We start from the raw sequence: 25,121 nt of genomic DNA, 5'->3' as shown, positions 1-25,121 counted from the left end.
GTAACAATTTTTGAAAACATTTAGAAAACGTAGTTAATTTCAGTTTGTTCAATTATTAAGTAAATTTTTATTCAAATTTCATTTTGAAAAATAATAGGAACTATTCAATTAGAAATTTTGAATCAAAAATGATTGCTGTGTTCATAAATTAGAACGTTTATAATAATTCAAAAGTTATAAATAAAATTCGATTTTTTATATTAAAGAAATGCAATATACAAAAAAGAGGAATCCTCACTACCTGTAATTTGGCTACTGCCGCCCATGGACATCTATAATCAACCTCAGATAGTAATAAAGTCCTATCCGAGATCGACGACAGGTGCATTGCTTCCCCTGAGGACTAAGGACTGCAACGAGAGATAAGTGTCTACCTTACAACACTTCACACCAGAACACAGCAGCGCTACACTGCTGTTATAACAGAAATAGGTGTGGCAGTGGTGCGGCCGGAGTCGAACCACAAAGTTCTATCACCTATACATAAATTTATTGCATATTCAAGATTTACATTATATACAAATACCAAAAACGCAATAAAACGTTTATATATTTGTAAACATTATAAACCTATTAAAAATTAATTTAACTTTTTATTATATTTATTTACATAATTCAATAAAATTGCAAAAAAATATATCACAAAGTGACTTTCCCAAACCCTTAGTAAATAATAAAATCATTTAAAATGCCTTATAATGTATGAAAATAATTAAAACATCTCACAATATAATGAACTAAATTAGTAATGGGGCCCTTAAGGCCGTTTTCCTGTCGCGTGTGTATAGTGTTTGCACATAAATGTGTCACATGCATCATAATCATTTAGCAAGCGAGCATGCAGTCCCCCTGATGGTATTTTTCTACTACCGCCTATGAACATCTGTAATCAACCTAGATAAAGTTAGAGTTACCCGAGGTTGGCTTCAGATGCGTTTTCTCCTGAGGACTAATCTGGAACTCCTCGGTAAAATATGTCTCCCTTAACACACCCTTCAAACCGGCACACAGCAGCGCTTAACACTGCCATTATTAGGTAGAAGTAGATGTGGCGGTGGTAGCGCTAGAGTCGAACCACAAGGGGTTCTACCACCTTCATGTAATGGTAGAGCTCCATAGACCATATAGGAGTTTACCGCCATTAAAAGCCACTTGCATCCTATCGTGTCACGCGAGGGTTCGTAAAGAGACTACAGCGAATTAGCATGCGAGTGAGACGTGCGTGTGTGAGAACTACGCGCGACAAGAAACACGTCTTAGTACGAGCTTAATACGAAAATAGTTTTCGGGCTAAAGCTGTCCAAATAGCTTATATTTAGACATATATAAACAAAATATAAATTTAATATAAACTGCCACTCCATTAGATCGGCTACAAGCACTTGCAAACCTATACGAAACTATTCAAACGTTCTATCCACCCGTTTGCCGCGGCATTATATGACAAGTTGCTATTTTGACAAATTTACGATAATATTCGAAAATGTTTTTCGTATTAAAACTTAGGCGAATACAGTTACTAGGCCGAAATCGATTTTAAATATAAAATAGTCACATCACATTTGTCCGTTTGTAAAATATTCTAAAAAATCATTTTAATACTACAAAATATACATGTATGTATTTTTTATTTATAAACTCATTAAATTATAGTATATATTGAACGTAATTACTAAAATACAGAACAAAAAAGACATTTGCATGAAATATAACGTGATTTACGAATATCTGTAAGAATTTTTGACAAAAGTTGTTCACGACACAACAAATAGTAACGTTCTTGAGTTAAAATAATATTTAATTGATTTTTGCCTAAAACAGTTCGAAATTTCACGTTTTTTCTAGAAAATAATAGTCAAATTTCAAACTCTAGTAGGCAATAAATAGTACATATATAACGCTAGCTACATTATGATAATATAATATAACGATATTTAACGTTATATATTATGTTATATGTTTAATAAAAAACGAAATATATATTTATTCCATTTCTGTGTATAATGTAACAATACAGTTTACAGTTAATTTGATACAAAAAGCAAATAGCTTACCTGTCGATAGTTTTCGTCTATAATATGTATAGAACATAATACAAAAATTAAAAATATTAGGCCAAAATTTATACATATTATTAATGTATTATTATACTTTACATCACTAGCTCTACCATTTATATCAATTATATTTATGTATATAACGTCTATAATTTATTTAAATATACATATTTCTAACAATACACAGTGTACTATATATTATGTCTATGCAGATATATACAAAATACATTATTATGCACACATACATACAAAGATACTACATGAAAACGTATTACAGTCCTGATGGTAAGTCAACTGCTATGGTCATCTGTAACCGACTCCATATAGAGCAGGTTCTACCTCAAGCCGATCACAGATGCTTTGCCACTCCTGAGGACTAAGTGATATTCCACTCCAAGGGTCTCCTCTCAGAATGAGAAGGATTAGGCCATAGTCCACCGCGCTGGCCAAGTGCGTATTGGTAGACTTCACATACCTTTGAGATTTTTTTATATAAATCCCTCAGGTGTGCAGGTTTCCTCATAATGTTTTCCTTCGCCGTCTTAAGCAAGTGATAATTTCTAATACGTACATTACTTTGAAAAATCAGAGGTGCGTTGCCTAGGATTTGAGCGTCGGGCGCCTCGTTCGAGAGGCCAAGTTTCTAAAGCCTAATGGTTTAGAAACTCGGCTATAACTCGTCAAATATCTTTGTCCAATGTACATTTGATCAAATAAATTAGATATGTTCAACCAACTAGTAAATACTAGCAACACCGATATTTGATCAAAGATTTTTCGAACTAGAAACAATCGCTAAAAACAGTCGCTCCACGTTGTTCCATTTTTAACCGACTTCAAAAAAAGATGAGCTTTCTCAATTCGACCGTATATATGTTTTTCTCAACTAAGCAAATTATAAAGACATCTCGGACAACGATATTTGACAAAAAATTTGATCAAATGTTGGATATTAAAATTGAATAAAGGTATTTGATGAGTGGAGTACCACCCTAAGTAAGATTTCCACTAAAAATCTACTATTATAGGACTAAAATCTCATGTTGTAATCAACAGTGCGTTGCACCTTAAATTAATTTGTTAAAATTCTTGATATCAGTACATTTGTCTTACCACACTTCAAACCAGAACACAGCAGCGCTACACTGCTGTTATAACATATAGGTAGTAATTACATATAAATATTTAGTAGATACAGCGCTTCCACTTCTCCACTTATATTTTAAGCTACCATACATATATTGGAGATTTTTTGATGTCATACAAAATTTTTAGTAGTGTTATTCTACAAATTTAAAATTTCGTTAAAATTCAGTTACACTGGAACCATACATTGAATCAAAACAAAAAAAAATAACATAGTGTTTCCCAAAAAATGATTTATAAAATCCATATCCTATTTATGAAATCCATTTTTTTCTGTTTTAAATTATTGCAACGTAATAAAAGATCAATATTGATATATTTTCAGAACTATTCTTATTTATATAAAATTTATATAACAGATCATAAAATATGTCTTTTAAGTTCGGAATACTAAAAATCCATTCCTTTTGACCAATTTATGTTATAAGCATTTTGGGAATTTTGTCACGCAGGTATATATGCCTGTGTTTAGACCTATACACGTTTTTAACACTCAATCTTTATCTACCAAAGGACAAAAAATTGACAATTTCTAGTATGAAATAATTGTCAAATGTTGAACTTTGGCAGGCAAAACATTGGATTAATTATTAATAGTGGGCGCTTATCCTGCATGTGTGTTACTTGAATCATTTAAAATATAATTTACAGGGTTCTGTACTGAAAGAGCAAAAACGGAACACTATTACTAAGCGTCCGCTGTCTATCCGTCTGACCCTCTATATCTTAAATCATAATAAATAGATACTTGAAATTTTACAGAGTCACTGTGGCCGCTTTAAGAGATATTTCTTTTTATTTTTAGTATTTTGGCCATAGTTATACAAATTTTGTAAAAAAATTTAGGTGTCTATCTATTACGATTCATGAGATAGAGTCCTATGACAGACGTACAGACGGCGGAAATTTAGAAATAGGATTTCGTTTTTACCCTTTGGCTACGAAACTATAAAAACTGCTCCCGTTGTTTTATAATACAATCTCGGAAAATGAAATTGGAACACTTTACATGAATATAGCTGCTTTACATATTATATTATAACACAGTAATTTAAAATAATTGTTCTAATTTAGTTGTTTCATTTATGTAAAACATGTAAGCATTTCATGACGTTATAACGTCGTGCAATATAACGTTATAACATACGACGTTATTTGCGTCTAATGGCATATATTATAACGTTATAACGTAAAACGTTATTCGATATAACGTTATAACAGTGACCGTTATTTAGCAATAGCATGTATAACGTTATAAAATACGCCGTTGTAATATATAACGCTAATTTTAACCGTTAACGTTATAACTTAACGTTTAACTAATGTTCATGGCCCATAGTTAATAAAACGGGTAACATAGCACCAACGGCTAATATTATCACCTCGCAGAGTTGGAGACCCCCAAAGCCCTTTTTGGCGGGGACGCCATCTTGCATCGGCAGTAGTGTGTGTGTATGGGAGTGTGTATGTGTGAGTTCGGGTAATACGTGAACTGTTGCTACGTACAAGAATGTTCCCGCCGAAAACAGCATCGCAATACCTGGAAGAAATAATAACAGTTACTATAGAATATAACTGTTTAAAATATAACAACTGCTATAATTGTCTTATATATAAAATTCTCGTGTCACAATGTAATTTACCGTACTCCTCCAAAACGGCTTTAACGATTTTCACCAAATTTTATATGCATATTTAGTAGGTCTGAGAATCGGCTACTATCTATTTTTCAACCCCAAAGTGATAAGGGTTGTTCACCCTTAACTTTTTTTTTTATTTATATGGCAACACAACGTTTGCCTGGTCAGCTAGTTATATATAACATAATTCAAATTATTTAATTAAAAGTATGTTTAGACGGTGGTAGAACCCTCTGTGGTTCGACTCCGAAGGCATCACCGTCACACCTATTTCCGCTATAACAGCAGTGTTAAGCGCTGCTGTGTTCTGGTTTGAAGTGTGGTAAGGGAGACATACTTTTCCGACGCGTTCCAGCTTAGTCCTCAGAAATCGCAACGCATCTGTAGCCGAACTAAGTTAAGAATCTATTCTTATCTGTAGTTGATTACAGATGTCCATGGGCGGCAGTAGCCACTTACCATCAGGTGGACTGCATGCACGTGTCACTATTATATTTTAAAAAAATAGCAGTCTCTAAATTTAAAACAAATGACACACAGATCACGGACAAAACTACTGTATAAAATACTAGCTGACCCGGCAAACCTTGTACCGCCTCAAAATCTATTTATCAAATATATTTCATATAAAATATAGCCTATGTTACTCGTGGATAATATAGCTTTCGAATGGTGAAAGAATTTTTAAAATCGGTCCAGTAGTTTTTGAGCCTATTCATTACAATCAAACAAACAAACAAAGTTTTCCTCTTTATAATATTAGTATAGATAAATTTGACACTGCGTAATTGTAATTTATACAAAAGATTAGAAGAGGGGCGTCGTTGGTTTACGATTACAATGAACAAACACAACATTATTAATTAGTATGTCGCCAACAATGATATTGTTAAGTCTTTTGTTGTCAAGTTTGTTGTTAACAAACAAATTTGTTGTTTCGAGCGAAAAGTGTTCATTGGACGACGGGTCACGGGAATCCAACCGAGAATGGGTGTTGCATCGCGACTTGCTACGCAACAACAATCTGTCGAAGCCGCCTAAGAACACAACGACTGTTTTAATACGTTTTATGTTAAAGAGCTTCTTTTTCGACGACCAAGAAACTGTGTTTAGTATAAACAGCTGGGTTTTCTTCAGTTGGGACGACGACAGATATAAATGGAATCCCGCAGAATACGGCGGTTTGACCGAAACTATATTTAATAGCTTTTACGTATGGTTACCGCGTTTGAACGTGTACAATCCGTTCGGTTACGATGAATACGACAGCATGACGCCTACAATGATGTGTTCGGTAACTAATACTGGACATATATCTTGCTTGGGACGACTGTTGGCCGAAAACGAGTGCAGCTCCAATCTTACAAGATGGCCATTCGACACGCAGACTTGTTCGTTCAAATTTAAGGCCCATGATCATAAGAACCCAGTGATTTTCACGTTTAATTCCACAAGAGGGATATCGATGTTAGCAGCGGAGTATGGGCCGGGATGGAATATAATCGATTTCGAAAAAGCCGAAAATCTTACGTCGGAAACTCAGATATTTTTATCGTTTGTGGTCGAAAGACAAGGGGTCGGTTTGGCCGCTGTTACGACTATCCCTGCATTGGTATTATCAGTACTGACGATAACATCTTTATTTTTGGGCCAAACTCGTATACCTATACAGATTTTAAGTTTGATCGGCCATTTTTTCTTCCTACGAGAAATGAACGAATTGATACCGAAGAGCGGTGCGACTACGCCGACGATTCTGCGTTTTGTTAGCGGATCTGCGATTTTTACGACAATCGCAATAGTTTCGAGTTTCTTTTTAAATCTTTTGCGGAAACGAAAGGTACAACCATTTCAATTTGTGGTTATAATCAATGATTTTGTCAAAAAAACTCCGATTAAATATATAATTATACCATTATATGCAACTTCTGAAGGTATTGAAAATAATGAAAATACTGAAATTTGGTGTTATTTTGTTGATATTATTAATACTATTACTATTATAATATCAATAATTGTCTATTTAAGCGTTTACTTCACTCACGTTCCTAGAGAATTACCATTTGACTATGATTCTTTTTGAAATTTCATGAAATTATATAATAAATTTTGGAAATTTTGAAGTCTTTTTTTAAGTAGCAACTGTTCATGCCCAGTGATAGCCTAGTGGTTAAGAAACTCGGCCTCTAGATCGAGGGGTCCGAGGTTCAAATCCCAGGCACGCACCTCTGATTTTAAAAGTTATGTGCGTATTAGAAATTAATTATCACTTGCTAAACGGTGAAGGAAAACATCGTGAGGAAACCTGCATACCTGAGAGATTTATAAAAAAAAAACTCAAAGGTATGTGAAGTCTACCAATTCGCACTTGTCCAGCGCGGTGGACTATGACCTTCCTATATAATCCTTCTCACTCTGAGAGGAGACCCGTGCCCAGCAATGGGACAGTAATGGGTTGATGATGATGATGATCATGCAGTCCACCTGATGGTAAGACACTCTGGACATCTGTAACCAACTCCATATAGACCATGTTCTACCTGAAACCGATCAGCTTTGCCACTCCTGAGGGCTAAGGTAGCCTCATATATAAGTAAACATCTATACCTTCCCACCGAAAAGCAACTTTATCTTTTCTGCCCATGATCATCTGTAATCAACCCCAGATAAGATTAGATTCCTACCTGAGGTACCACAGATGCACCACTATTAAGCACTAAGCTGGAACACCTCGGTGATACAACCCCAGATAAGATCAGATTCCTACCTGAGCTCGGCAGAGATACGCTGCTACTGAGGACTAAGCTGGAACGCCTCGGAAAAGTATGTCTTTTACCACTTCAAACCAGAACACAGCAGCGCTACACTATTACTGAAATAAGTGTGACGGTGGTGCCGTTAGTTGAACCAAAACGGGTTCTACCACCTACTAAATATGCTTTTAATTCAATTATTTGTGTACTTATTATATTAAAATTCGTACGTTAAAAATGTATAAATTTTTTGCTGTAATTGAAATTGTCAAATTGTGTATCTTTTTTCTTTAAACAATCTTTAAAATTTCCTTCCGTCCTCTTCCCCTCCAAAATAAAGGTTTTTTTAAATAATAGCTATATATAACAATAGCTATATTAAGATTCTACCTTAAAGAGGTAATCTTTTAAAAGTTTCTTATAAAAAAACCTTTAAAATTCACCCTCCCCCCTCTACCCTCCAAAAGAGTTATTTCAACACACCAATACCTATATTACGATTCTACCTTAAAAATTAACCCTTTTTCTTAAAAAAAATAAACTTAAAAATTTCCCCTCCCCCCTCTACCTTTCTAAAATTTAAGTTATTTCAACTAACCAGTAGTTACATATACTGAATTTGTAAGGTATTCTACCTTCTACCTACCTTCCTACCTTATTAGATTCTACTTTAAAACTTAACCTTTTTTTTCTTTAAAAAAATCTTAAAAAACCCCCTCTTCCCTTTTCCCCTCCAAAATTAAAGTTATTTCAACTCACCAGTAGCATTGAAGTCGCTCAAAGTCTGTTTGCTCTCGTTACCAATACCAAAATAAGTTAATAGTGAGAGCAGGGGAGCGGCGCACGAGAATATCAACAGATGTTTCCTTATTCTGTTCCTGTAACAAACATTCAGAATGTTAGTATGTAGTACTTCCCGCTCGTCGACAGATGGCGCCACATGTTTCTGAATCACGCTATCGAAGTTTTCTCAACATGTTGTATATATGTTACAGTCAAAGTGATCAAATAGCTATTAAACGTAATGAATGGTTAATATGTATAATAACTAATAAATTAATCACTTTATCCGGCTGATATATATAAGAGCGTGTTAAAGTTAGTCAAATTAACAAATATGTTATTGTAAAATCCCGAAGTACGGTAAATCTTAAGATTAACTGACATTATTAATGATGAATTATGTTGTACCAACGTCTACTTGGTTGTTGTATTACAGTGACTAGGAATCAAATAGTTTAGGTCCGAATTATCGTAAATTATTTTCTACTGTGCTCGCTGGGCGCTACCGCGCTATGCTCGCTTAGTTTTATATTGTCTTATATGTTCCAACCTATCCTAACCAATTTAATTAGAAAAACCTAATCTATCTTAATGCTAAAGTTGCCTCTCTATATTTCCAATCGCTCACTCAGTAATGTCGTCGCACAAGTTATTAAAACAGTATGTCATTATCAGCCGTAAATTTTCCAAACCTTTTTCTTGCGACTACACACATACCGTCGTCCTTCCCGGGGTCGCTTGCTGGACGGTTCGAGCTCCCACTCTTGCCCGCAACCCCGGAAGAGCCATTTTAGTCGCCTCATACGACAGGCAGGGGATACCGTAGCCCTATTCTGGTCCCGGAACTACAGGGACAAATGAAAAAAACCTACAAACGTACCTTTCTAGCCCAGCGTGCATCAGGAAGGTGACCAGGCCAAACGCAGCCGGTGCCTTATGCAGCATGATCGCCAGGAAGACTATCAGTTCCACATCAGCATGAGAAGTAGTGGCTGCTGCACCCAGGGCTATGCCGTCAGCTGGAACACACCACATTATATTAGGCAAACAGGGTAAAGATTATTTTTTATAATATAGGAGTAGCAGACGAGCATGTCCACCTGATGGTAAGGCTACCGCCGTTGACATCTGTAATCAACCCCAGATAGGATTAGATATAGGTACTATTGAAGTCCGCTACAGATGCGCCACTACCCCTGAGGACTAAGCTGGAACGCCTCGGAAAAGTCTGTCTCCCTTACCACACCCTTCAAACCGGAACACAGCAGCGCCTAACACTGCTGTTATTAGGCAGAAATAGGTGTAGAGGTGATGCCGCCGGAGTCGACCCACAAACGGTTCTACCACCTTCCAAAACGTTCATAGCTAAAAATGGTCATCATCATCATCGACCCATTACTGTCCCACTGGGCACGGGTCTCCTCTCAGAATGAGAAGGATTAGGCCATAGTCCACCGCGCTGGCCATGTGCGTATTGGTATTGGTTAAAACTACTTTTTGTAGGTTTTCCTCATTTTATTATCGTTCACCGTTTAAACAAGTTATAATTAATTTGTAATACGCACATAACTTTGAAAAATCAGAGGCGTGCCTGGGTCTGAACCTCGGACCCCTCGATCAAGAGGCCGAGTTTCTTAACCACTAAGCTACTGTTTATATTTTTAAATGGAATATTTCTGTAAAAATAAATCTACCACGTATTTTATAAAACTACATATTATTATAAGGAAATTGTTATCGTAAATTTATTGTTTCGTCATTTTACGACTTCTATATTACATGTAACTGATAAGTGTAACTTGCTACATAGTTAGTGTAACGAAATGTATTACAAATATATGTAATTTTTGATAATAGAGGCTTTGCACTCCTCTATTTTAAACACGCTTGTTCACGGAGGCTTAATTTAAACATCCTTACTAATATTATAAATCCGAAAGTAACTCTGTCTGTCTGTCTTTTTTTTATAATACAAGAGTAGCAGACGAGCATGCAGTCTACTTGATGGTAAGTAGCTACTACCGCCTATGGACATCTGTAATCAACCCCAGATAGGATTAGATATTCCTACCTGAGGTCGGCCACAGATGCGCCGCTGCCCCTGAGGACTTAGCTGGAACGCCTCGGAAAAGTCTGTCTCCCTTACCACACCCTTCAAAACGGAACACAGCAGCGCATAACACTGCTGTTATAAGGTACAAATAGGTGCGGCGGTGGTGCCGCCGGAGCCGAACCACAAAGGGTTCTACCACCTTCAAACCTGTCTGTCTGTCTCTTCTTCACGCCTAATCTAATGAACCGACTTTAATGGAATTTTGTACAAAGATAGTCTGAGACCCGAGAAAGGACATAGGATAGTTTTCATCCCGGAAATCCCACGGGAACTAGGGATCTAAGATCGATTAATCGGAGAATCGATCTTTTGGACGAAAAAGTCGATTATTGTAATCGATATTAGTAGGGATTGAATCGTAAACTATGCATTTGATCAGGTGATGATCTTTAGCAAAGTTCTTGTCCATGAGCCCACGAAGGTTTCAGAGTTGGTACGACCAATGTTCGCCAGGTGGCGCCACTTTTATTCCAATAAAGGTACCAATTTTCAGTTTTATGTATGTTAGTATGTCACATCAATTTCTTTTAAACGCGGGCGAAGCCGCGGGAAAAAACTAGTTTTAAATATAACAATCATTCTTTTGGCAACTGTCTATGAGAGGGTAGTTAGTAAAATGCACCCCACGCTTTTACTCCGAATTGAATTACTTTATATTCGGTTTGGCCCTGAAGGCCCTTTTTAAAAATCCACTCCGTAAGAAGCTAGGAGGGTTTTGTAGCATCGAAATTTCAATCTTTTATTATTACCACGCTTTTATTAGCTTGACATGTATGTATGTAACGGAATCTTTGAACTCGATTTTTACCGACTTTTAACGGTCCGATTAATTTAAAATTTTGAACACTTATGCAGAACCGATGACAGTAGCAGTAGTAATAATAGACTAGTTTTTAAACTATTATTATTATATCTAACTAGATGACCCGGCAAACTTTGTACCGCCTTAGAATCTATTTATGAAATATATTTCATATTTACTCACCTTTTAAACCTTCCCTGGACTTCCACAAATTATTCTAAACTAAAATTAGTCAAATTGGTCCAGTCGTTCTCGAGTTTTAGCGAGACTAACGAACAGCAATTGATTTATATATATATATATATAAAATATAAATATAAATATATAAATATAAATAAATAAGTTTAATAGTATTATAATACTTACCCGCCGCATGGACCACTAAGCCAACTGTAGCGGTGACGTTCTTTTCCACTGGATTTCCCGTGTCGTTATACCTTGAGGACATCTGATCCACTAGGAGCATGAAAACGAAACCTGCAAGAAATAATTTTAAATACATATTAAAAAAACCTACACACACATCTCCACACTAGGATTCCCTGTATCGTGGGTGTCATGGACACACAGAGACAAATACAGAAACACCCAGACCCAGAAACCTAAATTCACACTTTAAAATCCGTCTGGCCGGAGATCGAACCCGGGACCCTCTGCACGTCAGACCGGTATGGTGACCGCTCCACAACGCGGGTCGTATTAAAAATAATTATGGGTACCCGTACCACAAAATAATTTATTCTTAGACATAAAAGTAAAAATTTGACATAAAAGTGAAAATTTACAATAAATAAAGCGAAAAACACCGAAAACGTATCTTCTATGGCGACAAGCATTTTATTTCAAGATTTATTTTTATTTTTAGTATTTCAAATCAAATCAAATACTTTTTTAAAATTCAAAATAGGTTCTTTACAGAGCACTTTTTGATTGTCAATACAACTACCACCACTTCACAAGGTGTTTCGTTATGGAGAAGAAGAATTTGTTGTTATATGGGCCACTATTATATATGCCTCTATAAAAGTTACAAGTGTCTATCTATTACGGTTCCCGAGATAGAGCCCCGTGACAGATGGACAGTGGAGGCTTAGTATATTCCGCGCCAAACTGCTAGACCGCTCTGAAGTTGTTGCGAGCAGGTGTAGTCATACAATTTGCTATGGCGACGCGATTCATTTCTATATTCAGAGCGGACTAGCAGTTTTACGCGGACTATAACAGGGTTTCGTTTTTACCTTTTGTGGAAGGAACCCTAAAAATAATAATACGAACCCAGCACAAGTGATATCCCGATAACGGAGTGCAGGTCATCATGGACAGCCGGTTCCGGGGTGTAGTCCTTCGTGACCAGGGTCGCTCGCTCCGAGAACAACGCCCTCACACCCTCGGGGATGATGACTGCTAGCGCCGTGCCTACAAGGAGCCCCGCGCCGAATACTGTCACCTTTTGGAGTTTGTCCTGGTGATAGGGGTTTGATTAGATTGATTGGGGGTATAATTTAGACACACAAACGCGTGCAGATACAGACAAGCAGGCAAGCACACATACAGACACGAACGCGCGAACACACACATACACGCAGGCACGCACACGAGCACGTACACAAACGCGAACGCACATACATAGAGAAAGAGAGTCACATACACGTCACACACAGGCAGGTACACACATATGTACACACTCACACACAACAACATGCACACAAGTACGTACATATAAACAAACACATAGAAAGAAAGAGGGAGATAGACTCACACATACGTGATACACATGCATTGTGCATGTGTATGACGTATGTATACAAGCACACGTATACATAAGAACAGGCACACACACACATGCACGTACGCAGTCACACTCAGGCAAGCACGCACACACACACACCCACACACAAACTCACATACTCATAAATATACCAGCACATAAAGACACACACAGGCATGCACACATACGCAGGTACGAACATAGGTATGGACACAGGCACGCACACATTTACACAAATAGACATACATATGCAGGTACATAAGCAAACACTCTCACACACATACCAACATTCGTACATACCAACTGTTCATTTCATACTAAAAAAATTCACTGAACAAAATTGTAATTTTGAATTAATAACTAAATTACGACACCATATTTTAGTTTTTCATTATAAGTGACATGTAACTAGAGATAAAAATATTCTGTAAATATATATAAAAACCACATTTATTCAGTCCAAAAGATGGTAGAACCCTTTGTTCGAATCAGGTGGTATAGTCCGAGCCAAACTTCTACTCCCCTAGTAGTACTAATACTACTAGTACTACTACTACAGTTTGGCGCAGACTATACCACCACCACACATATTTCTGCTTTACAACAGTACAGCACAGGTGCTCCGGTTTTAAAGGTATGGTAAGGAAAACATACTTGTCTAAGGCATCTCAGCTTAGTACTCGGGTGTAACAATACATCTGTGGCCATCCTCAAGTATGTTTCTATTTCTATCTGGGGTTGGTTATAATCCATGGGTAACAGTGACCATATTTTTTTTTATTATATAGGAGTAGCAGACGAGCATGCAGACCACCTGATGGTAAGTGGCTACTGCTGCCCATGGACATCTGTAATCAACTCCAGATAGGATTACATATTCCTACCTGAGGTCGGCCACAGATGGTGCGACCCGAGGACTAAGCTGGAATGCCTCGGAAAAGTATGTCTCCCTTACCACACCCTTCAAAACGGAACAGCAGCGTCTAACACTGCTGTTTAGACAGAAATAGGTGTGGCGGTGGTATCGCCGGCGTCGAACCAAGAGTTCTACCACCTTCAAAGTCCTCATATGTAAGTCAGTCATCCAAACCCTTCCACTGAAAGGCGTAAAAGCTTCTTGCTAGAAATAGGTGTGACGTTGGTACCTACCGAGCAAACCAGACTGGTTGTAATGCCCTTCAAAGTTATTGCTTTTTATTTTAAAAACTTAAGAATACTTAATTATGATGAAAAGTACTATTTTAACTGCTTGAAAAACAACCAAGTAATAAAAATTCTACTGATTTAGAAGATTATTTAAAAAATATATTTAGATGAATAGTTTTGTGTAATTTTATTAAAATGAAAAAATGTATTATATATTTGATATTCTATAATAATATGTATTATAGTATTTTATTGGTACTTATGTTAAAGTAAAGTGCGAAATATTTAATAAAAAAGTTTTTTTCATACAAAATTTGGTGGAACTTTCTATTTTTTTAATAAACAAAATTAGTAGGTCATCAGGCAAAGGTGTTAAGTGCATGCAGCCGTAATAAAAGTAAATATAAATAATTAATTTAATTACTTTTAATTATTAAATAACTCACCTCTGACATAGAAACATTTAAAGGTATACTTCCAGCGACATAGGAACCGACTAACATCACCAAACTTAACAAAACAAGAACGAGAGTTTCGTCCATTGTTAACTTTTTTTAACACGTCAGAATAAGTCAAAGGTCTCTAATTACTGGTCTATAGGAACCTCATGCATAGTTTTAGTTGAAGATTTTGAAACTCATTTGTATAATACACAGGTAATTTCGTGATTTTTGACAACACAGCAACCAATATGTTTCGATTGACTTGTCAACAGTGACTTCGATCGGTAGGGATGTGCGTAGTACGTATGTTAATCGAGTCGTACGGTACTTTAATCGATTAAAATATAATATATAAATTTAAATCTGGATTATAACTGAATGTATCTCAATATTTTCCTTATTATTGAACAATGAAATTACTATTACTTAAATTCGACTGAAAATAACTTTATTGAGATAATACATATTAAATATTTACATTTTGTAAAACTTATATATATAAAGAACATTCTAAACTAAACTATACATACATATTATACACATAAATAAAAACTTTATAAAAATAGTAACTATAATTAAATATAACAAGCTTCGTCCAAATTGTTGTCTTTCGGAAGAGTTCCCAAAACACTGGCGACATTACCACGCTGAATCGCTAAGCTAATTCTCTGCTGGACGTAACCGCCAGCCCTTTGGTCATTGGTGCACTCGATTACTATTACCTAATATATTATTAAGTTTCACACTGTAAAAATCTGCCATACCTCTTATAACTACTAGTTTGAATCAATACATATAACATATTTTAAGTAAAGTTTCTGGTTAATTTACGTCACCAAAATCTGTCATCATCTTCGATAACTAAAAGCTTGTTATAATTATTATTAATTCTGATTTTTGCATACCTTATCTATATCTATTCTCGTATTTTTATATTAATTACAAATAGACAATAAAATAATATCACTCTCATTAATTAAAATGATCGAAGTTATAACTGAACATACAAAAATCGAATCATCGTCTTATTGACTTCACATCACTATTAATTGTGTTGCCAACTTGTCACGAAATATTTTACGTAAGTGTTGCAACAGTATAACGAAACTGTTACACATAGATTTCTTTATACAATAACAACTTTTTAGTAGTTTCACGTGAATTGAAATATTTAATTCATAACCTTTAATCGTTCTGAATAATGGAGATTTTAAATTAAATAATGCCTTACTAAGCATGAATAAGTTAACAAATCGAAAATGCACACTTTTCAAGATGTATATGTGTGTTAAAAGACCTGTTAATTTACTTATTTATCACTTTACAAATTAAGCAATCCTTTTTTTACGAGGAGGAAACCTTCAGAAGGTATCCGATTTTTACCGCACTATAACCCCTCGGTGGCCGTCCTCAACGCTTGTTGGAGAACTGCGGGATCTCCGACGGAACACAACCGGAGTTCTCCAAGTGCGATGCCACGATCGGGCTTTGCCCTGGGGAAGCACTTTTCGTTCCTCCCTCACCGTCTGGTGTTTACGACGGTATGCGACCACATATACCGCCGTCCTTCCCGGGGTGACTTACTGGACGGTTCGCTCCCACTCTTGCCTACAACCCCGGAAGCCCCTTTTAGTCGCATCTTACACAGGCAGGGGGTACTGTAGCCCTATTCTAGTCCGAGGGCCATAGGGACAAATTTAACCAATCCTAATGGACATTGCCATCAAAAATCTTACATATAAAACTCTCGTGTCACAATGTTAGTTACCGTTCTCCTCCGAAACGGCTTTACCGATTCTCGCCAAATTTTATATGCATATTCAGTAGGTCTGTGAATCGGCTACTATCTATTTTTCATACCTCTAGGTGATAAGGGTTGTTCACCCTTAACATTTTTTTATTTATATAGCAGCACAATATTTGCCGGGTCAGCTTGTAACATATAAATGTACGTATGTACCTATATGTACGATTTTCAACATTATATACTTATTATTATTGCTATTCAATTAAAATTCTATATTAATTTAGTTATGCTTTCAAAATAATTATTTTTCGGGTCTCAGAGTTACTCTTATATTTACTGTGAGGTTCTAACGCCCGTTATTAATAAACTATCTATCCATTGTTTTGCCTGACTAAGATCAAAATTGAACAGTAGATGTATACTAGAAATTGAATTGTATAGATAGACTAGCTGACCCGAAAAATGTTAAGGGTGAACAACCCTTATCATTTAGGGGGATGAAAAATAGATGTTGGCCGATTCTCATAGATACCGGATAAGCACAAAAAATTTCATCAAAATCGGTCAAGCCGTTTCGGAGGAGTATGGCAACGAAAACTGTGACACGAGAATTTTATATATTAGATTAAGAATCAATTAATAAACTATCTATCCATTGTTTTGCCTGACAAAGATCAAAATTGGACAATAGATTCGTATTAGAAATTGAATTTTATTGATTGATTATGAATCAATAATGGACATGGACTCAAGTCTTTTTTATAATATTGGAGTAGCAGACGAGCATGCAGTCCACCTGATGGTAAGTGAATACTGCGGTATGGACATCTGTAATCAACCCCAGATAGGATTAGATATTCTTACCTGTGGTCGGCCACGAATGCGCCGCTACCCCTGAGGACTAAGCTGGAACGCCTCGGAAAAGTATGTCTTCCTTACCACACTTCAAACCAGAACACATCAGCGCTTAACACTGCGTTTATAACGGAAATATATGTGGTGGTGGGGGCGCCGGAGTCGAACCACAGAGGGTTCTATCAATTTCTGTGCCAATAAATACTAATTAAGGCAGTATAAATTGGCGTTAACTATCCCAGCAGTGGGACAGTGGATTAAAAATGGTCAGAAAATAAAACTCCATATGATAATGGTGGTATTCTTTATTATTTCTTATAAAATCAAAGTTATCTTCTAAAACATCGTGCATAGATAACCTGAAAAAAGATTTTTTTTTAAATATATATAATTATCTTAAACATAAAATTCTCGTGTCACAATGTTAGTTACCGTACTCCTCCGAAACGGCTTTACTGATTTTCACCAAATTTTATATGCATATTCAGTAGGTCTGAGAATTGGCTACTATCTATTTTTCATACTCCTGAGTAATAAGGTTAATAAGGCTCCTTAACGTTTTTTTATTTATATGGTAACACAACGTTTGCCAAGTCAGCTAGTAGGTATTATATGTACTGTCCCTGTAGTACCGGAACCAGAATAAGGCTACGGTATCCCCTACCTGTCGTAAGAGGCGACTAAAAGGGGCTTCCGGGGTTGCGGGCGGCAAGAGTGGGAGCTCAAACCGTCCAGCAAGCGACCCCGGGAAGGACAGCGGTTTTGTGTGGTCGCATATCGCTGTAATCACCATGGGATGTGAGAGGAGCGTAAATTGCTCCCCCAGGGTAGAGCCCGATAGAAGGGCATCGCGTTAGGAGGACTCCGGTTGTGTTCCGTTGGAGATCCCGGAGTTCTCCACCAAACGCTGAGGACGGCCACCGGGGGGGTTTTAGTGCGGTAAAAATCCCACATAACACGGCGTCACTCCCATGGCGTCGGCTACCTTTTGAAGGTTTCCCCCTCGTCAACAAAAAAAAAAAAAAAAAGGTATTATATGTATATATTTTCTGGAATGAATTTGTAAATTAGCGTACACTTCACACTTCAATCATCACACTTCGATCCTATTAGGGATCGAAGACTTCACATGATGATAAGTGGCTACTGCCGCCCATGGACATTTGTAATCAGCAGATAAGATTAGATTCCTACCTCAGGTTGTCAACAGACATAGTCCGCGCCAAACTCCTAATCCGCTCTGAATATAGAAACGAGTCGAATAGCAAATTGTAGATATTAGTGGGACGAACACAGCGCGAGACCCTCCCCGCACCCTCCGCTGCCCGCTCTCGCCCGCGGGTACATAGCTATATACGTTATGCCCTTACGTTGCTACGGAATATATGCTTGTAGTTGTGCGCAACAACTTCAGAGCGGACTAGAAGTTTGGCGCAGACCCTGTTACCTCTGAGGACTAAATTGGAAAGCTTCGGATAACTATGTCTTACGACACCACTCTATCCAGAACACAGCAGTTCAACAGTGTCGTTAAATCCTTTGTGGTTCGACGGTACCACCGTCACGCCTATTTCTGCCTCATAGCATCAGTGTTAGGTAAGTGCTGCTGTGCTCTGGTTTGAAGGGTGTGGTAAGGGAGGCATACTTTTCCGAGGCATTCCAGCTTAGTCCACAGGGGTAGCACACCTGTGACCGACATCAGGTATCTGGTGTTGATTACAGATGTATGGGTGGCAGTAGCCACTTTTAGTCTGCGTCAAACTGCTAGTCCGCTCTGAAGTTCTTGCGAGCAGGTGTAGTAATACAATTTGTTCGCCGCGATTCATTTCCATATTCAGAGCGGACTAGCAGTTTTACGCGGACTATACCATTAGGAGGACAGCATGCTTGTTTTCCTGTATTATAAAACTAGCTGACCCGGCAAACTTTGCGCCTCAAAATCTATTTATCAAATATATTTCATATAAAATATAGCCTTTGTTACTCGTGGATAATGTAGCTTTCGAATGGTGAAAGAATTTTTAAAATCGGTCTAGTAATTTTTGAGCCTATTCATTACAACCAAACAAACAAAGTTTTCCTCTTTATAATATTAATAATATTAGTATAGAAAAATACTTACAGGATCCACTTTGTTATATAGTTCGTTTTCAATTTCTATTATTTCGGCGGTGTCTTCGGATTTCCGGGCTCGTCTACGTGTGTACCAATATATACCAATTGGTATTAATGTAAGAAATAACAGACAAGGAGTTATATATAGATATATTGGTTTGGTCTGTCGTTCATCTGAAACTTTAATTATTAGGTTCACCAACTCTTCATTATCAACCCATTACTGTCCCACTGCTGGGCACGGGTCTCCTCACAGAATGAGAAGGATTAGGCTATAGTTCACCGCGCTGGTCAATTCGTATTTCATATACCTTTTAAAACTTTTTTTTTAAGATTTCTCAGGCATGCAGGTTTCCTCACGATGTTTTCCTTCACCGTTTAAGGAAGTGATAATTAATTTCTAATACATACATAACTTTGAAAAGTTAGAGGCCTGGGATTTGAACCTCGGACCCCTCGATCGAGAGGCCGAGTTTCTTAAGTTGTTGGCTATCACCAACTCTTACTGGAGCATAATTTTAAATAAATTACATTACAAAGATTTTAATAATTGACCAAGCGCGCAAGTCACATACAGAGGATTCCGGAGGATTCCGCGCCACCAATTTTTTTATTTTTTTATTTTTAGGGTTCCGTACATAAAGGGTAAAAATGGAAGCCTATTACTATGCCTCTGCCCCCTATCCATCTATCACAGTTTCGAAATTTCGGTGTTCGAGCGCCTTACAGAAAGTTCATAGCAAAGTTACTAGATTGCAACAATTACTTTTTAGTTGAATTAACTATAAAGGCGTGGTTGTTATTTTTAATATTTAATTGATAAAGTAAATATATTACCTAAAACCAGCGTAGTAGAAACACATGCGTAGTTCGTAAATGTTTCAAATAAAGCACTGGCATCGCATTGTACTACAGATTTATGATAAGTTTCGTCCAAAGTTATGTCCAATAATGATGTGTTTTGTGATGAATTAATTGTTTCTTGGTCCTTATTCACTGAAACAAAATTGGTTTTATAGTTCACACTTTGACAAAGGGAGATATCCCGCCGGGCTAGGTGATCATGCCCGGGGAGCGGCCGTGCTCCGACATTCTCAGTTCGGAGCTTGTATATATGCAAGATTCTTAGAAAACTTCGATAGCGTGATTCAGAATACTCGTGGCGCCATCTCTTGTCGAGTAGCGGGAGGTCGCCACAACACGTATTAAGTCACATCACACTGATTCATGTATAGGCCCGTGCCAGACATAAACTAAATATTTCAACAGACTTTGCTCATTTGAACACTTATTTGTTTAAATTTTTTAACCTGTCACTCAGGTCGTGGTCTCCTAGCAACTGGACTTTGTGCATGTGTAGCACGATCCGCATATATTTGAAGTTTGATCGCTTTGATGCGTGAGTTTATTATAATAATTAGTTTATTTACTTACCTTTCGTTACGGACCAGGTATAAGTAGTTATTTTAGTAGCGTTCTGCACAACACAGTTATATTTGAATCTATCTCCTATTTTATATGTAGTTATCTTATCGAATCTCGGTTCTAAGATGGCCTCTGAAATCATATTAAGGTCACGGTTATGTTATCTGTAATTAGCAAACGTTGAATTAGTTAAAAGCTTAGAACCCACTTTTTTATAATATAAGAGTAGCAGACGGGCATGCAATCCACCTGATGGTAAGTGGCTACTGCCGCCCGTAGACATCTGTAATCAACCCCAGATAGGATTAAATATTCCTACCTGAGGTCGGCCACAGATGCGCCGCTACCCCTGAGGACTAAGCTGGAACGCCTCGGAAAAGTCTGTCTCCCTTACCACACCCTTCAAACCGGAACACAGCAGCGCCTAACACTGCTGTTATTAGGCAGAAATAGGTGTGGCAGTGGTGCCGTCGGAGTCGAACCACAAAGGGTTCTACCACCTTCAAAACCTCTGTGGTTCGACTCCGACGGCAATATCGCTGCACCCGTTTCTGCCCATGAACAGTGGCGTCAAGCGCTGCTGTGTTCTGGTTTGAAGTGTGGTAAGGGACACATATTTTTCCGAGGCGTTCCAACTTAGTTCTAAGTAGCGGCGCATCTGTGGTCGACCTCAGGTAGGAATATCTAATCCTATCTAAGCTTGATTACAGATGTACATGGGCGGCAATAACTACCGTCAGGTGGAGTGCATCCTCGTTTGCTACTCCTATATTATGAATAAAAAAAACTGTCATTCCAATGAAGGTATAAATTTTCAATTATATGCATGTTATTTTTTTAAAACGCAGACGAAGCCGCGGGCATTACTAGTTTTACATAAAAATGAAAAAAAAATGATTTCTTACCTGGGTTCCGGTTGGGTAGCGCTGACTGTAGAATATCTATAAAGAAAATAATTCTCCTTAAAACTGTACTAATAGCATAGATTAGTAAAGATTCTTAGTTAGTAAAACTTCGCTGCCTTGAAATTGAATGAAGCCACAAATGGCTTATTAGTAAGTTCTTTTTTTGAATTCTTGACAAATAAAAACATTTTTAGAGAAAATTTACGAATAAATACCTAATACTGCGTAATTTACATAATAAATAAATAATTATTTTAAATATTTTAGGGACATTTTAGCACGGAGACGTGGCAAAACTTTTTTACGCAACTATTTCAATTCTCAAAACTGGGTACATTTTTTTTGTTAGGAGTGAGTAATCTTTACTAATATATGACTAATAGTGATATAATTGTTGAAGGTGGTAGAGTCCTGTTATATTCAAATAATTTAATCATAGTATTATTTTAATTAATTATTTTGTGTTATGTATGTATTTTAATGATTTGTTATTTTTGTAATAATAAGTGACCATTAAATAGTCACTGGCTGTATGCGTCACACGATTACATATAATGAGCATAAAAAAGAAAGTATGGGAAAGCACCGTAATAAAACACCGTTTCATATGAAAAAAAAGAAAATTGAAATTGGTTAAGATATACTCGATTTATTCAAGATTATAAGAAATCGGGTTTTTCTAATTTTCCATTAAAACTGGTGAACATTTTCAAATTTCCACGAAATGGGACCCCCTGCGAAACTAGCCGCATACAAATACAATGGTGTTTGAATCATGTCGATCGGTCGCGGCATCCCGAAAAATTCGATGATTTTTTTTTTTATAATATAAGAGTAGCAGACGGGCATGCAATCCACCTGATGGTAAGTGACTACTGCCGCCCATGGACATCTGTAAACAATCCCCAGATAGGATTAAATAGTCCTACCTGAGGTCGGCCACAGATGCGCCGCTACCCCTGAGGACTAACCTGGAACGCCTCGGATAAGTATGTCTCCCTTACACACCCTTCAAACCGGAACACAGCAGCGCTTAACACTGCTGTTATGAGGCAGAAATAGGTGTGGCGGTGGTGCCGCCGGAGTCGAACCACAAATCTACCACCGTGTCTAGAGTGCCGTAAAACTGAAAACGAATGCTCACCGAAACTTTTCACGTTGAAGAAATGAAGCAACAATTGACATATAACACAAAAGTTTATGGAAGTCATTCTGTTTTCGATTAAAACTTCCTGTTGTGTAACTCAGAATAAAAATACAAGTGTTTCATTTACAATTAATATAATTCTTATAATACTTCTGTGCTCTTGTTATAATTATTGTTTGTCTGTTGTCCAACTTTTTAAATAACACAAATAATTATATATTCAGTTAAGAGAAACAAATATTTATGCGAACAACAATACACAGTATTTCGCGGTATGTACACGTAAATATGTATATAGGTAACAACCACGTATGAATAAATATATGAAGCAATTTCCTCAACGAAATACATATGTTTCTGATATATAATCCAACATGTTGTGTGTGGTTTTCGGAAAGGTTTTTTGGCAGCTACACAAGCGATTTTTATTCCGTTTCCAATGGGTAAAACGGAACTTTACTTCATTACTAAGACACTAGGAAGACAGTTGAATAATTGATGCAACGGAATCCTGCACACGCGAATCGTACTTGGCAATTTTATATTCAATTTCACTAAAAAAAAATTTTTTACGTCATTTTAATAAAATAACGACCTTAAAGTAGAACTTACGAGTTAATTGATATAGTTCGCGCCAAACTGCTAGTCCGCTCTGAAGTTATTGCGAGCATGTGTAGTCATACAATTTGCTATGGCAACGCGATTCATTTCTATATTCAGAGCGGACTATCAGTTTTACGCTGAGTATATTAAAGTGAATAAATCTTCAGATTATAATTAGTCATTAGTAATAATACTCGAAATTATAGTAAATGTTTATAATGGTTAATTTTTTTATAGTCCTGTTCGAATTTTTCCCACTTCTTAGGCAATTTTGACAACCTAACAACATTATGATGACAAGTTTGTCAGGCCATAAATATAATCTGGAGGCACGGCAGTGCCTCCGCCAAGTCGTAATAATATTATTATTACAAACAGTTGTTTATATATATTACTAGCTGACTCGGCAAACGTTGTGTTGCCATATAAATAAAATAATGTTAAGGTTGAATAACCCTTATCACTTAGGGGTATGAAAAATAGATAGTAGCCGATTCTCAGACCTACTGAATATGCATATAAAATTTGGTGAAAATCGGTAAAGTCGTTTCGGAGGAGTACGGTTACTAACACTGTGACACGAGAATATATATATATACTTAAGATCTATTATTAGTTTTTTATTAGCATATTTTTACCTAGCAGTGTAGGTAGAACTCAGTGGTTCGACTCCGGCGGCACCACCGCCACACCTATTTCTGTTATAACAGCAGTGTTAAGCGCTGCTGTGTTCTGGTTTTAAGAGTTTGGTAAGGGAGACATACTTTTTCGAGGCATAGTCTTCTGGGGTAGCGGCGCATCTGTGCCCGACATTAGATAGAACTACTATTTTATCTGGGGTTGATTACAGATGTCCATGGGCGGTAGTAGCCTGACCATTAAGTGGATGGCACGCTCATCTATACTAATATTATAGAGGAAAACTTTGTTTGTTTGTTTGATTGTAATGAATAGGCTCAAAAACTACTGGACCGATTTTAAAAATTCTTTCACCATTCGAAAGCTACATTATCCACGAGTAACATAGCTATATTTCATATGAGATTTTGATAAATTGATAAATAGATTTTGAGGCGGTAGGTACAAAGTTTGCCAGGTCAGCTTGTCTACTATACTTATAAAGAGAAAATTGAGGTGTTCTGACAATTTCAACATTATTATCCAGTACGAATTATTTATTTAAAATTATTTACAACAGGATAAATATACAAATAATCGTGACCTGTTTACTTTGTGTTACCCATATATTTGATAATGAAAATAAATGGTTTCTTTCTATATAGATCCCAATTAGGGACGACCTTCACCCAAGTGTTTATTTGTCGTCGTCAACCCACTACTGTCCCACTGCTGGGCACGGGTGTCTCAGAATATGAAGGATTAGGCCATAGTCCTCCGCGCTGGCCAAGTGCGTATTGGTAGACTTCACATATCTTTGAGATATTTTTTTTTATAAATCTCTCAGATATGCAGGTTTCCTCACGATGTTTTCGTTCACCGTTTTAGCAATTGATAATTAATTTCTAAAACGCACATAATTTCGAAAAATCAGAGGTGCCTGGGATTTGAACCTCGGACCCCTCGATCGAGAGTCCGAGTTTCTTAACCACTAGGCTATCACTGCTTAAAAGAACTATCACTGCTTTAAAGAGTTTATACTTAGGTCTAACCTA

General features: G+C 36.8%; 3 protein-coding genes across 4 annotated transcripts; 1 reads left to right on the top strand and 2 right to left on the bottom strand.

The window, feature by feature from the left end:
- Positions 1-1,949: 1,949 nt before the first annotated feature.
- Positions 1,950-14,932, bottom strand: Zip102B (Zinc/iron regulated transporter-related protein 102B). The gene is made up of 6 exons (XM_073092439.1): positions 14,655-14,932; positions 12,570-12,756; positions 11,661-11,771; positions 9,260-9,398; positions 8,356-8,474; positions 1,950-4,743 (listed from the first exon to the last, which is right to left on the bottom strand). The coding sequence occupies exons 1-6, from the start codon at positions 14,748-14,750 to the stop codon at positions 4,523-4,525; spliced, it is 873 nt and encodes a 290-aa protein (XP_072948540.1). The 5' UTR covers positions 14,751-14,932; the 3' UTR covers positions 1,950-4,522.
- Positions 5,712-6,895, top strand: LOC140756807 (neuronal acetylcholine receptor subunit beta-3-like). Its single transcript, XM_073092343.1, has 2 exons — positions 5,712-6,683; positions 6,872-6,895. The coding sequence occupies exons 1-2, from the start codon at positions 5,712-5,714 to the stop codon at positions 6,893-6,895; spliced, it is 996 nt and encodes a 331-aa protein (XP_072948444.1).
- Positions 14,933-17,540: 2,608 nt separating the features above from the next.
- On the bottom strand, positions 17,541-23,287 carry LOC140756907 (uncharacterized). 2 transcript variants are annotated; one of them, XM_073092444.1, is made up of 6 exons: positions 22,843-23,287; positions 21,699-21,734; positions 20,803-20,925; positions 20,206-20,364; positions 19,376-19,448; positions 17,541-17,612 (listed from the first exon to the last, which is right to left on the bottom strand). In XM_073092444.1, exons 1-5 carry the CDS (start codon positions 22,907-22,909, stop codon positions 19,414-19,416), a joined length of 420 nt encoding a protein of 139 aa, XP_072948545.1. In that variant the 5' UTR covers positions 22,910-23,287; the 3' UTR covers positions 17,541-17,612; positions 19,376-19,413. The 2 variants fall into 2 exon arrangements, 1 of the variants encoding a protein (XP_072948545.1); XR_012103915.1 differs by lacking the exons at positions 17,541-17,612; positions 19,376-19,448 and adding an exon at positions 19,523-19,548 and having other exon boundaries at positions 20,803-20,957; positions 22,843-23,286.
- Positions 23,288-25,121: the final 1,834 nt, after the last annotated feature.

The sequence above is a fragment of the Epargyreus clarus genome, unplaced genomic scaffold (assembly GCF_041222505.1).
Source record: "Epargyreus clarus isolate Ecla_fem2 unplaced genomic scaffold, WU_Ecla_fem_2.2 ptg000036l, whole genome shotgun sequence".
NCBI lineage: Eukaryota > Metazoa > Arthropoda > Insecta > Lepidoptera > Hesperiidae > Epargyreus > Epargyreus clarus.
This window is presented reverse-complemented; position numbering and strand designations above follow the sequence as displayed.